General features: G+C 54.7%; 6 protein-coding genes across 6 annotated transcripts in view; 3 read left to right on the top strand and 3 right to left on the bottom strand.

Moving 5' to 3' along the window:
• Window positions 1-100: 100 nt before the first annotated feature.
• PUNSTDRAFT_154836 (lectin XCL) lies at window positions 101-641 on the bottom strand. Its single transcript, XM_007384012.1, has 2 exons — window positions 613-641; window positions 101-555 (listed from the first exon to the last, which is right to left on the bottom strand). The coding sequence occupies exons 1-2, from the start codon at window positions 615-617 to the stop codon at window positions 132-134; spliced, it is 429 nt and encodes a 142-aa protein (XP_007384074.1). The 5' UTR covers window positions 618-641; the 3' UTR covers window positions 101-131.
• A 205-nt stretch (window positions 642-846) lies between these two features.
• Window positions 847-2,442, bottom strand: PUNSTDRAFT_120579 (oxidoreductase). Its single transcript, XM_007383921.1, has 6 exons — window positions 2,372-2,442; window positions 1,950-2,315; window positions 1,766-1,892; window positions 1,521-1,706; window positions 1,337-1,461; window positions 847-1,278 (listed from the first exon to the last, which is right to left on the bottom strand). Exons 1-6 carry the CDS (start codon window positions 2,405-2,407, stop codon window positions 1,171-1,173), a joined length of 948 nt encoding a protein of 315 aa, XP_007383983.1. The 5' UTR covers window positions 2,408-2,442; the 3' UTR covers window positions 847-1,170.
• A 988-nt stretch (window positions 2,443-3,430) lies between these two features.
• PUNSTDRAFT_44668 (uncharacterized protein) lies at window positions 3,431-3,877 on the top strand (the record flags this gene model as incomplete). Its single annotated transcript, XM_007383920.1, has 2 exons — window positions 3,431-3,595; window positions 3,644-3,877. The coding sequence occupies 2 exons, from the start codon at window positions 3,431-3,433 to the stop codon at window positions 3,875-3,877; spliced, it is 399 nt and encodes a 132-aa protein (XP_007383982.1).
• Window positions 3,878-7,553: 3,676 nt separating this feature from the next.
• Window positions 7,554-8,285, top strand: PUNSTDRAFT_16566 (carbonic anhydrase; the record flags this gene model as incomplete). The annotated part of the gene is made up of 3 exons (XM_007383919.1): window positions 7,554-7,736; window positions 7,811-8,036; window positions 8,119-8,285. Coding segments are annotated over 3 exons (576 nt in total), but the record flags the coding sequence as incomplete, so codon positions are not given.
• Window positions 8,286-8,981: 696 nt separating this feature from the next.
• Window positions 8,982-10,786, bottom strand: PUNSTDRAFT_143778 (uncharacterized protein; the record flags this gene model as incomplete). The annotated part of the gene is made up of 6 exons (XM_007383918.1): window positions 8,982-9,342; window positions 9,463-9,673; window positions 9,763-9,929; window positions 10,017-10,432; window positions 10,514-10,547; window positions 10,618-10,786. The coding sequence occupies 6 exons, from the start codon at window positions 10,784-10,786 to the stop codon at window positions 9,173-9,175; spliced, it is 1,167 nt and encodes a 388-aa protein (XP_007383980.1). The 3' UTR covers window positions 8,982-9,172.
• Window positions 10,787-11,243: 457 nt separating this feature from the next.
• The window catches only part of PUNSTDRAFT_52567 (uncharacterized protein), a 1,471-nt gene continuing 927 nt past the window's right edge, over window positions 11,244-11,787 (top strand). Inside the window, exon 1 of the mRNA XM_007383917.1 lies at window positions 11,244-11,746. Within this exon, the coding sequence (XP_007383979.1) occupies window positions 11,396-11,746 (351 nt within the window). The 5' untranslated portion in view covers window positions 11,244-11,395. The remainder of the gene's footprint in view (window positions 11,747-11,787) is intronic.

Raw genomic sequence — 11,787 nt, 5'->3', positions numbered from 1 at the left:
CTCCTACATATGTATATCGCTCTTTTGCATGTAACAAGCCTGTATCTCCACAGATGCACGACAAAGCAACGTCTGCTCTTGAGCGCGCCGTGGCCCCTGCCCTCCCAGGCATGATATGCATGCATGATCCATCAACCTATGATGATATCCGCCTTGAGCTCGTGCCCGTCGTAGACGGAATACTTGACCTCCGTTCTCCTCCCCTTCGCGCTTGTCACGCCGTACACGGGCAGCGTCTTCTCACGCATGAATGCCCTTGAGCCGCCGCCATAGTACTGGGGCAGGAGGACGAGCGCAGTGTCGTGCCCGACGAGACCGGTGACGACGTCACACCAACGGGCGTAGTTGTGCACGCCTAGGACGACGAAGATGCGTTCCCCGGTGTCGGATTGAAACAGAAGGCCGCCCGATGTGCCGCTGGCGCCCATCCGGAGGACGTGGCGCCCGCCCTCCTCTGACCAGGTTCCGCCCCCGCCGTAGTTGAAGCAGATCTTCTCCACGATGTTGAAGAAGCAGCTTGGGCTTGTCTGATACACACTAACGGTGATCGTATAGCTGAGTTCGAGAACGCCTCGTCAATGACCGTATCGGGAGACACAGAATGACACTGACGACATCGCAGAAGATCTGCAAGAAATGGTAGAGCACTCCGGCGGCGCTATCCATCCAGGTTGCCACTACAGCTTTTATGACCGGAAGTCGGAAGCGTTCGTGTTCTCGCCATGCATTCCGGTCGAGAGTCACATGTAGTGCGATGTCCGGACGCAAGCCTCATGTTTTCTGACGTCTTGTTGTGAGCACCTAGGCAGTGGATTGGGCTTATCGATCATCCATTTCGGAGTAGTTCCCATCGACTGTCAATGTTTTGGAGAAAGCGCACCGCCTTAAGCTACAAGCGGACCCCCGGTCCTGAAATAGGATAGAGAACGTTTCATGTACAGGACACCTACTCGAAGTGCCCTATCATCAAGAGATCGGTGGGATTCGGAAGTCACTTAACAACGAAAGAATATCCCTGTCGTATCCAAAGTACGGGCAGGGAACAACCGCCAACGACTCCGGCTTCGACGATCGTATTGTCATGTCCCTTATCGATGGTGAGCTTTACTTTACGGCGGAGGTTCGCACCGCGAGCGGGCAAGAAAGACAATCGTATAAAAGAGTGCATTCTCACTCCGCATTTCTGAAAAAACCACTCTCTTCAAGATATGCCCGGTGCTCAGCACGGTGATCAAGGACTTTCGCATCGACACTACGGCGCCAAATCAGGGCTCCAATCTTGTCCCCGCGACAGAACTAAGCATAATGTGATGTCATGTGAAGGAACCGGACGTACATGTGCGATGCTGTCCAGCATAGAGTCCCATAAGTAATTGTGCCCGGGTGAAGCGCCTCTCGTGGATGCACGGAACAGCTCTGTTATCAAGTCTCCGGTAATGTGAGCATGACCCCCATCGATGCCTATGAACACACGTCAGAACGGACAGTCATGTCAGGCGCCCCAAAACCGTAGATGGCACCTTTCAAGAGGGCTTGGGCTGCTTGATCCGCGGTCATACCGGGATCAGTTTCCTCTATTTTTTGCGTGATCCTGGGCTTGGTCTCGTTCTCTAGCTCATAGCCAGGTGTGAACATTGTGGGCGGAAAGAAGACATGAACCGAATAGCCATAAAGTTGGAACTCGGAGCGCAGAGTATCGGCCAGTGCTACGTCGGGAACAGTCAGCTGGGCATGAGTACGGTATTTCTTGGAGATGCACCCATACCTCGGACAGCGTGTTTTGCAGGAGAATACGAGGAATATCCGAGGAATGACATGTAGCCCAGCGTTGACGACACAAATACGAACTTCCCTTTAGTCGCTCGTTGACGGACCAGCATGCGCGCCACAGCCTGATAGTGAGACACATCAGACCGCAAGGTACATAAGCTCACAAGATCGCCACTCACCCACGCGGTCCAGGCCTGGAGCCAATAACCATCCTCCATGCCCTTCAACAAATCGTCCTCGGTCATCTCTACAAAGAACTTCGGACGAGCTTGGCCCGCACACAAGAACACAGCATCCGGTGCTCGTCCTTCATGCTTGACCACTATCTCGTTCAATGCGGCATCGGCCTCCCGTGCACTTCCAAGGGAATGGGACGCGATCTGGAAGACCTGGTCAGGTGATTGACGACGAGCCTCAAGGACATCGAGTGCTGTCTTGAGCTTTTCGACATTTCGTCCGACGATAGAGACGTGGGCGCCTTTGGCAGCAAGACTGGACGCAACAGCCAGTCCAAGACCGGATCCTCCTCCTGTGACATAGCAATGCTAAAATGAGCTAATTGAGCATGTAGGTGTAGAGCCGCATCCTGACATAAGCTTGCCTGAAGTTTGGGGTTCCATTTCTTTGAGCCTAACATTTTCCAACGTCTGCCAGCTGTGGCGGGGGACTAGGACTGGCGGCGCTCTCCACGTGAACACACTGATGCATGCCGAAGGAAGGTTTGGGTCCAAACATCAGCAAACAACTTCGTCATCAGGGTAGGTAGGTATATATTTCCGGCGCGGTCCCAATAGCGGAACAACCGGTTGCCGTACCGCACGTCAATACGCACCTTGTTCATTGCCATGTGATCTTTTGGCGCCTGCCATTGAATTGAGTGCATCAGATATCACATCACAAACCATGAATAGCTCTGGTCCTATCTGTACCAGTTCGTATACTTATAGTCATCGCTGTCGCATTTCAGATCCCATACCCCATCGCAGGTTCCGTTCAGTCTACTGAAGTATCATGAGAAGTGAACTTGTCTTGAATCCTGCACGACTCCGCGCCGTCAGGGTATGTATTCACTTGCCACTATGTTCCGTAGTATGTACTGAAGGATCTTAAGTATGTGAAAGGTATAGATAACTTCACATATGTGCCATATATGCAACTCATCATCCCAATAGTGGCGAGCGCAACAGTTGTGGTACAATTTTATTTCACTTTACCGGTGAAGCATCCTGACATCACGTGCAGGCATTGGAGAATATAGCACTGTTCCCGCAAGAAGTGGGCGGTTTTTCCTGGAGTATCTATCTGTTCAGTGCTGATTATTCGAGAGGTCGAACATATTTGGCACTCAAAATGGTCTTTGACCAAATGTCTATACTTGTTTGCCCGGTATGTTGCATACGTTGATACCACTCTCGACACAATCTGTGAGGAGCTGTTTCTACTACAGCGTCGGTGCACTGATCTACATATAGATTATGCATCGCCGAAGATCTTGAGTCCTTCTGTATGCTTGACTTATTCATGCCATCGGAATCTCTAATTCAAGGCCATGGGTCACAGGCCTGCCTGATGAATTATCGGGTTTCTACATGTGCACCATAGTATTTCATGCTGTTCACTTAGTCTTGTATATTGATATAAGATATCTTCAGGGTTCACTATGTTCGGTATCGGGTTTGCAGAGTGTATGCCTCCTACACGACACTGCATACTCCTACGTGTGAGATACTTATGGCTTCTCCCTTCAGTCATCCTTGTGTTACGCACATATGCTATCTACGAGTCGTCGCCAAGAATTCTTGCATTTCTGCTGTTTTTGTGGGTTGTGAGTAAGGCTTTTCAATTGTCAATTCTACTGCTAAACACAACATAGTGCTGGGCAGGAGGTAGCTTGTATGCCATAAGCATGTTCACGAAGTCCCTCGTGTGTAAGGTCTCAGTTACTGGTATAGTGAACATGACGACGCTTCTATTGAATTTGCACACAGTTGAATATCCTCCGGTCGAGCTCGACGGTCTGGTGACAGGATGCTACATGGTGGATGCTCGTCCTGTGGTTTTCGGAGCTTTTGCGGGCATGCTTCTGCTCGAGCTTGGTGATTTTTGACACCGAATATCGGCTTGACCCTCGCTGATCAGTTCTCAGTATTCATGGTATTGACAGTGCGGAAGGCCTTTCAACATGCGCAGAGAGGTTATTCACACGCTTGGTTCATGACGAGATAGCGTTCCAGCATCTGAAGTGCTGTGTCCATAGAAAGAGCTGCAGGACAAGGTTTCTGGGATGGAGGCGCTGTTCTCTCCGGAAACGGATTGATGTATGTACTATTCAGGGACGGTGCGTATTGCGCGCGACCACACGGACTTACAAACAGTACTCAATGCCACGACAGGGGCCATATCTTCTATTATAAAGGAGGAGGACAAAGTCAAAAAGACAATCTGATTGGCTGGCGGGCTTGAGTCACGTGAACGGGCCGAATAAGCGATGACATCACATTAGCCATCAGCCACGCGCTCCTGTGATTCCATCAGAGACTTGCATGCGGAATCGACTCGCACGCACGCTTGGCTAAGTGGTTAGCGCGTCGATGGTGACAATCTGGAATTTTGCCCAGGTCGCGGGTTCGATCCTGCTCGCGCGCAGATGAATCACTGTCATGATTAATCGAACGAACCACACTGAATCAGAGTCAGTAATTGTACGGTAAGAAAGTGCGATCAGATCCAGTATCAGTCATGCCTGAGCCGTGAAGTAGCAGTCAATAAGCTACAGTAACAAATGCACGCTAAAGGACGGAAGTCGGTGTAATACTTAAGTTTCACTAAGTGATGCTGAGCGTACGATAATAAGTCACAGTAACTAAAGAAAATAATCAGTTGTGCTCACCGATGTATACTGATTGGTAAAGCTAGGTATATACTAATCAGTCGCCGTGACTAGCACAAGGGAATGAGAAGAGCCATACACCATAACTGATGCATGCTCATGGGTAAAAGTCAGAGTGATAAGACATGCTCAGTAACTGATGCCCATGCTAATCAACTACAGTGACTAACACATGGTAAGTAATTCGTAGAACTCACAGTACCACACACTAATGGTGATGTCAATACAACTCACAATAACTAATGCACGTTAGTTGGTGGACATGTACACACCCCTTTGTCTAAAAGGCAGGTTACACTTATCATAGGTCAAAGTTAACGGCACACGCTATGGCAACCATGTACACCCATCTCGGGCTGGAAAGATGAGCACCATATGCAGATTGAGTAAAGGTACATGCATGGGCCAGTCAACAACAATTATGACAGGGATTTGTGCATACTTCGAGTACGGTGACATGTCATTACTTTGGTGCATAGCGTCGCATAGCGCACGCTAATGATGCTAGTATTTCATATGTCTCCTTGGTGATTCTTGACAGTCGATTGACACTCTGACTTGCGCTGAGGCTTTTCCACGACAGCGGGAACTCTTGCAAATGTTCTCATCATGTTAGCTGGCCCTGTGCGTTTCTCTTCTCTTCACTCAGATACGTTTCTGATGCTCAACTTAGCGAGAGTTTCTGGACCTTTTTGATACGTAGGTCAGATCAATGGATGGATGAGGTCAATTCATGACGGCTCGACAGGTCCACCCGTGACATGCACAGTGTTCTATGCTGCCGGATTCTTTTGAACATCCGCTCCGCGGGTTCAGGGAGGCGAGTCGGAAACTCGACCACCCTTGTTTCGACGGCGCGAGAAGGGACGGCTGAGAACTCCGGCATACGTTTTGCAACGTCGAAGGTGTCCGTCCCTGCTCCGTTGGATTACGATGGAAACTCTGGTGAAATGATGCACGCAAACGGCGATGCAGTTGAATTACAATGCATGCCTTCCAACCATGCAGTACATGACCGTTAACTGTGTATGATTCAGTTTTGTGTACACATATAGCTGGCGTGCTCAAACTACCCGTGCCGTACTTTGAACGTCCAATAGAACAGCTTTTGTGAGGAAAGATCTCGAGGCAGTTCCGGAAGGTCGGCGATGGCGCACTAACGAGCCATGCACGGGGTGGGTCGAAGGAGCAGAAGAGAAATCCCTCGAATGCATACAAAAACAATTAGAGCACCTACGCGAAGCGCCCAGTCAACGGTCACTTGCGGCTAGATAGTCATACAATCGTGGACGAACCTTCCATTCTCAGATATGATCCAAACGCACTATTTCAGAATATCCACCCTTCGCGTCCACGACACCAACGTCGGCGAGTATAACCCTGTCTAATCCAGCTCATCATCATGCTGCTCTAGCCGGAACTGCGAGCTTTCCTGGACAGCCTGAGCCTCATACAATACGCCGCAATACGCCGCTCTTGTGCAAGACATTTGCCTCGTTGGAGGACACGCTCAAGGAAGTCGATTCCGAGCTGATGGCGGTCTCCGTCCCTCCCATGAAGGTACACTCTGCGGCAGCGAACCGCATTAGGGTCGATCCGAGGGTGAACGGAAGAGGGTCTCTCACCGGAAGCGCTGACAGCGCGCGCGAAATTGTGCACGGCATTGGTCAAGGCATTTCTCGGTTTGCGGGAGGAGGATGCTTGGTGGTGCCGTCCGGGGTCGGATCAGACAAGGGCAAACGTCTTGCGCTGGCATAATCCATTCTTCGGGTCGGCTGGATGAACGCTGGATTCTGTGGAACGTGAAGGTGTACTTCCGAGCATACGAGAGCAAGAGAGAAGGAATCAGAGGTGGGGAGTGAAACTCAACAGGAACCGTCGGCGGCGACACGGACCGTGACGCACCCTTCCCACCGCGCTGTCTGCACATTCCTTCGGCGGGAAGCTGGTGCTATCATAGCTCTTCAGTACGACTATCGGCCCTCCAATAAGCCCGCGAGCCCTTGTGAAGTGGCGGTGAGACAGCTGGTTCCAAACCAGGCGCTGCTCGACGTCGCGGAGCTGGTGATTACCGGCGTTATCATCCGGAAGAAAGAATACGAAGAATTGACTGGTGGGCTCGCAAAGATCTGCACGGTGATACTGATGAAACTTTTAGCAGAGGTAGTCGATGAGGCATCCGGGGTAGACTGGATGGAGTCGGTCTATATCTGGGGATTCTTTGGTCGAGTTCGACATTTGACAACAATCAGTGAGCGTAAGCAAAGCGGTGGCGGGGAAGGACGCGAGCAAGAGTAAAGCGTGCAGGAACGATAGGTCGTAAGCCGGACCGCGTCAACGTGATCTCTCGTCACGCTGTTTGCTTCGTATTGGCTCTCGAACGCGCTCCAAGACAGGAGAGCGACGTTCACCTGGCCCTGTGATGCAGTGTCCCATCCACCAGGGAAAGAGGAAGAACCTTGAACGTTATCTATGTGCGAGATGGGCTGTTCACCATGCTGCTGATGCGTGTAGGTTCAGCTTCTAGGAGCACATTACAACGCTTCGGCCCTATGCACGCTGCCTTCGACTGTTCACAAGAGTGTCGAACGTCTAGCATGTGCGACTGTACGGCACACATGTCGTGGAGCACTGCGGTGTTTAAGTGAGAGTTTACGGATCCACGAGAGGGTTTTTCTCAGACCATAAAGTTTAGCGCACGGTTTCTATTCTTGAACAATCATCTCCGGCGCGCGATCTCGGCGCAGCGGCCACAGGACGGAAGGAAGAGGGTCGTTTCAGTACGATGACTAGTGTTCGAATTCAGCTATAAAGACAGCATCTCACCGGACAGATAGCTATCGCCTGCTCAGCGATGGCATCTTCCCAATCTCCAGGAACACCGGCCTCTACGTTGCTCTCTCGCAACGCCGAATGGGCTGCCACAAAAGATCCGACTTTCCTCGTAGACTCGAGCGACAGAGACCAGAGACCGCGGGTGATGTGGATCGGGTGCTCGGACTCGCGCGTGCCGGAGTCGGTCGTGACGAGGTCCAGGCCCGGGGACATCTTCGTGCACCGCAACGTTGCCAAGTTAGTGAACGTCCCGATCCTCGCAAGCTGCTGCTGTCGGGGAGACTCCGAGGCTGACGAGAGAGCATGAGTAGCCAGTTCAATCCAGACGAGGACAGCGTCATGACGGCGGTGACGTTCGCCATCGAAGACATCGGCCTCAACAACGTCGGCGTCGAGCACATCGTCGTGGTCGGGCACACCAACTGCGGCGCCGCAAGCTATGCGTCCGACGCGGCGGAGAACCCCTCTGCCGTCGACCGGCGTAGACCGATGTACCGCTGGCTCCAGCCGCTCATCCGGCTCGCGGGGACGGTGACAGGCAGTAGCATTTCAGGTTCGCGGCTTCGTTCACCTTCGCCGAAGTGTTGCCATAATACTGCGCTGACGGCGATTTCCGGGCCCAGAGCGTACACAGAACCTCATCATCGCCAACATTCAGGAACAGGTCGACAAGCTCGCTCAGAGCGAGCCAGTGATCAGGGCGTGGGACAACCCGAACAGGCCGGCGCTCCAGATTCACGGCTGGTTGTACGAGTTGAGTACAGGCCTACTCAGGGACCTAGAGATCACCCGACATCGAGACTCCCGAGGCTAAAGGTCGTCAAACACGCGCGCGGGGGCGGGGGGAGGGGGGTTCGTGAAAACCCCAAGGGAATGCGCAAGCCCGGGATACCGTACGCGAAAGTCTGCATAGGGAAAATCGTCGTGAACGTCGGGGTTTAAAAAAGAAGGGAATCGTATCGAATGCTTGACCGTCGCCGTGTGAGGATGTTGTGTGAAATTGTACTTGTACCGGATTTCGGTGCGCTTGACCGTAAAAAGGGGATCGTATCGAATGCTCGACCGTCGCCGTGTTGAGGATGTTGTGTGAAAATTCTACTTGTACCGGATTTCCGAACGCTTGGACCGTCTTCGTGTTGAACATGTTTTTTATGTCCGATTGTGAATCGTACCGGATTCCCGTTCTTACGGGCCACGCAATACGTCGACGATTCCTCAGAGAGACGGTTGCACCAACGAGTGTAGGGGCAAGATAGATCGATGGCCACCCCACTCACATACACCTCCGTCGCACTGAATGCACGCCCGATCTTGCGGCTTGAACGCTGAAAAAAAAGACGGGATGTTCGTCCTCCGCAAGGATCACAACGAACATCTTCCCGAAGCAACCTCCTTCGGGGTAGTTCGCAGTGTCATGACAAACATGGGTGTGATAACCAAAAAAAAGTTTCCATTACGGGCCTACAATCCACGATAAAAAAATGCGGGGGAAGGGGCGGTTGCAAGGGGGGGAGGGGGGGGGATTAGTAACGATACTTGTTATTTAGCCAGCCGAATAGTAGTGATGGATCCGCGTCGCACACGATAAACGTCCGAAGATCTATCTTTAAGATCATCCAAAAGAAACGCGATGGGGTCCGAACGACCCCGAATCGTACGTAGATCAGGATTCACGGATCAGATCAAGAGCGCGAGGGCGCCGAGGACGGCAGCGACGCCCATCCCGGCGAACACGCGCTGCTGCTGGCTCGCGCCGCTGGTCGTCGTCGTGCTGGACGAGCCCGAGCCCGTCGCGGACGCGGTGCCGGTGCCGGTGGCGCCCTTCGAGCCGCTCGCCGTCGCGGAGCCTGTTCATACGTGAACCGACCGATCGTCAGCCGATTAGGTGGACTGAGAGAGAGAGGGGGGGAAGAGAGAGAGAGGAGGGGGGAAGGGAGAGGGAAGAGAGGGAAGAGAGGAGGGCTCACCGGACGCGCCGGCGCTCGCGGGCGCGGCGGACGCGAGGTTTTTCACGGAGGCCCAGGAGGCGGCGGCGTTCGTCGCGGCGTCGCCCTGCTTGTACGGCAGGTAGCTCACGGACCCGTCCGGGGCGAGCTGGACGAGCGCGGTGATGGAGGCGGCGTAGCGCGCGCCGGCGTCTTTCGTGCTCGGGCCCGCGAGCTGCGTCGTCGAGTTGTTCTGGGCGAACACGGAACGGGGCGTGAGTGCGAGACAGAGAGAGAGAGAGGAGGGAGGGAGGGAGGGAGAGAGAGTGTGGGTGTAAGTACCTCGACGTTGATGACGTAGGTCGCCGAGCCGTCGTCCGGGATGAAGGCGAACTCTTGTTGGACGCCCGAGGACTGGAAGAAGGAGGCGGTCTGGCCGTGCGTGGCGGGGAAGCCGGTCGAGCCGTCCGATTGGGGGTAAGCCTGCGCGTCGGGCTGGAAGAAGGAGACTGTTCGGGCGCGAGCACGACGACGACAATGAGTCCAAATGGGTCAGTTGTTCAAGTTATTAAAAAAGAAGAGGGGGGGTTACGTACAGTGGATGACGAAGATCTGGGCGGAGCCGGCGGGGACGCCGGGCACGTTCAGGAAGTGGACGTGGTTCTGCGCGAGCGCCATGACGGGGTCGTACCCGTCCGCGTCGAACCCGGCCTTCTCGACGTCCGTCCAGGCGATCGCCGAGCCGTTCGCGCTCGTGAGGGCGCCCATGTCGAGGAAGAAGAGCTCGCCCGCGCCGGAGAGGGCGTAGAAGACGTTGGTGTCGTGGTCGAGGACGGCCTTGTAGTCCGCGCTGGGGTCGAAGGTGCCGGCGGTGACGGACTGGGTGGACCAGGATTTGGCGGTGGCGTCGTAGATGTGGACGGAGGAGGCGGAGGAGGCGTCGCCGTTGAGGACGTAGATGGCGTTGTAGAACTGGGCGAGGTAGCAGGTCGTGTTCGTGCCGTCGAACGGCCTGTTGGTGGTGGTCCGGGATATATACCGTCAGCGGCCGTGCGGGGCGTGCGTCTGGGGAGAACGGGGACTGGATACGTACGGGCGACCGCTGGCGGTGATCTCGGACGCGCTACCTACACGAGAGAGAAAAGGTAACACGGCTGAGTCTCGAAACGACCGTCCTGTGTCGCACGAGGCACGCACCGCTCGTCCACGAGTCCTGGGTGCCCGCGTTCCAGTCCTTGCCGTCGAGCCCGAAGGCGAGCAGGTTGAAGTTGGCGTCGAAGGTGACGCAGGGCGAGGCTCGCACCACGCGGGCGGCGAGCGAGAAGAGCGAAAGAGCGGCGACGGTGAGCGGGTGCGTGCGGAACATCCTAGTCGAACCGATGCGTTGTAGTTAGGTCTGTAACGAGCTATATATCCAAGAGTGTCTTGTGGACGACGAGATGTGCTGGGGCCGGGACGAAATGCAAGAGAGAATGAAGGGCGGGAAGAGGAGGAGGAGGATGAGAAGGAGCGAGGACCGGCGCTGCGCCCTGTGTCACTGTGACGAGGAAAGGAAGTCGTGTCCCTATTCTTAGAGACGAAACGGGGGCCCGAACCTCTTCACGACCTCCGTTAGGCGCCCAATCAAAATATTCCGTCACCTCACGGGCGCCTAAAATGCAGATCTAGACTTTTCTGATCGTCAATCTGAGTGTGGGAGCTTTTGCTTGTTGATCGGCCACTGAGCGCGGCGCCACGCGGTAGGTTGCGATTATACCTCCGCGTTCCCTTCCCCTCGTCCTCCTCAACGGCGGCCCCTCTACATCCCCCTCTCCTCGGTCTCGGTACAAGACATATACACAAAATCAACGCCGCTCTTGACTGAGTGTACAGCGTTCCTCTCCGGCTACCGCCTCGCTCGAGTCACTCCCCCGCGCCTCCGCTTGACTCGCGACCTCGATTCCACCGGAGTCTTTTCTCCCCACATTTCCGCGCCATGTCCTCGCAAGACTCCTCCAATCTGGACATCAACCTCTCCCAGCTCTCCCTCGCCGCCTCCTCCTCCTCCTCCTCGTCGTCGCAAGAAGACTGGGACCGGTCGATGACCCTAGCGGGCGCCGACGGAGAGCCGCCGCGCACGCCGCGCAACACCGTCGCCTTCCCCGCCGAAGGCCCCACGCCCGTTCGAAACGACGCAAACACGATCGTGGGGAGAGAGAGCAGCCACGGACGGGAAGGCGGCAAGCGGACGCTGAGCGAGCTGCTCAAAGCCTACGCCGAAGACGGGCGCGATATCAACTTCAGCAGCGAGGAGGCCGGCCGACTCGCGGACGTGCTCGGGCGATGGGTAAGTCTCCCCCCCCCCCCTCCCTCCTCCTCCTCCTCCTC

The sequence above is a fragment of the Punctularia strigosozonata genome, assembly GCF_000264995.1.
Source record: "Punctularia strigosozonata HHB-11173 SS5 unplaced genomic scaffold PUNSTscaffold_6, whole genome shotgun sequence".
NCBI classification, from domain to species: Eukaryota; Fungi; Basidiomycota; class Agaricomycetes; order Corticiales; family Punctulariaceae; genus Punctularia; species Punctularia strigosozonata.
The sequence above is the reverse complement of the archived record's forward strand: the minus strand, read 5'-3'. Positions and strand labels throughout refer to the sequence as shown.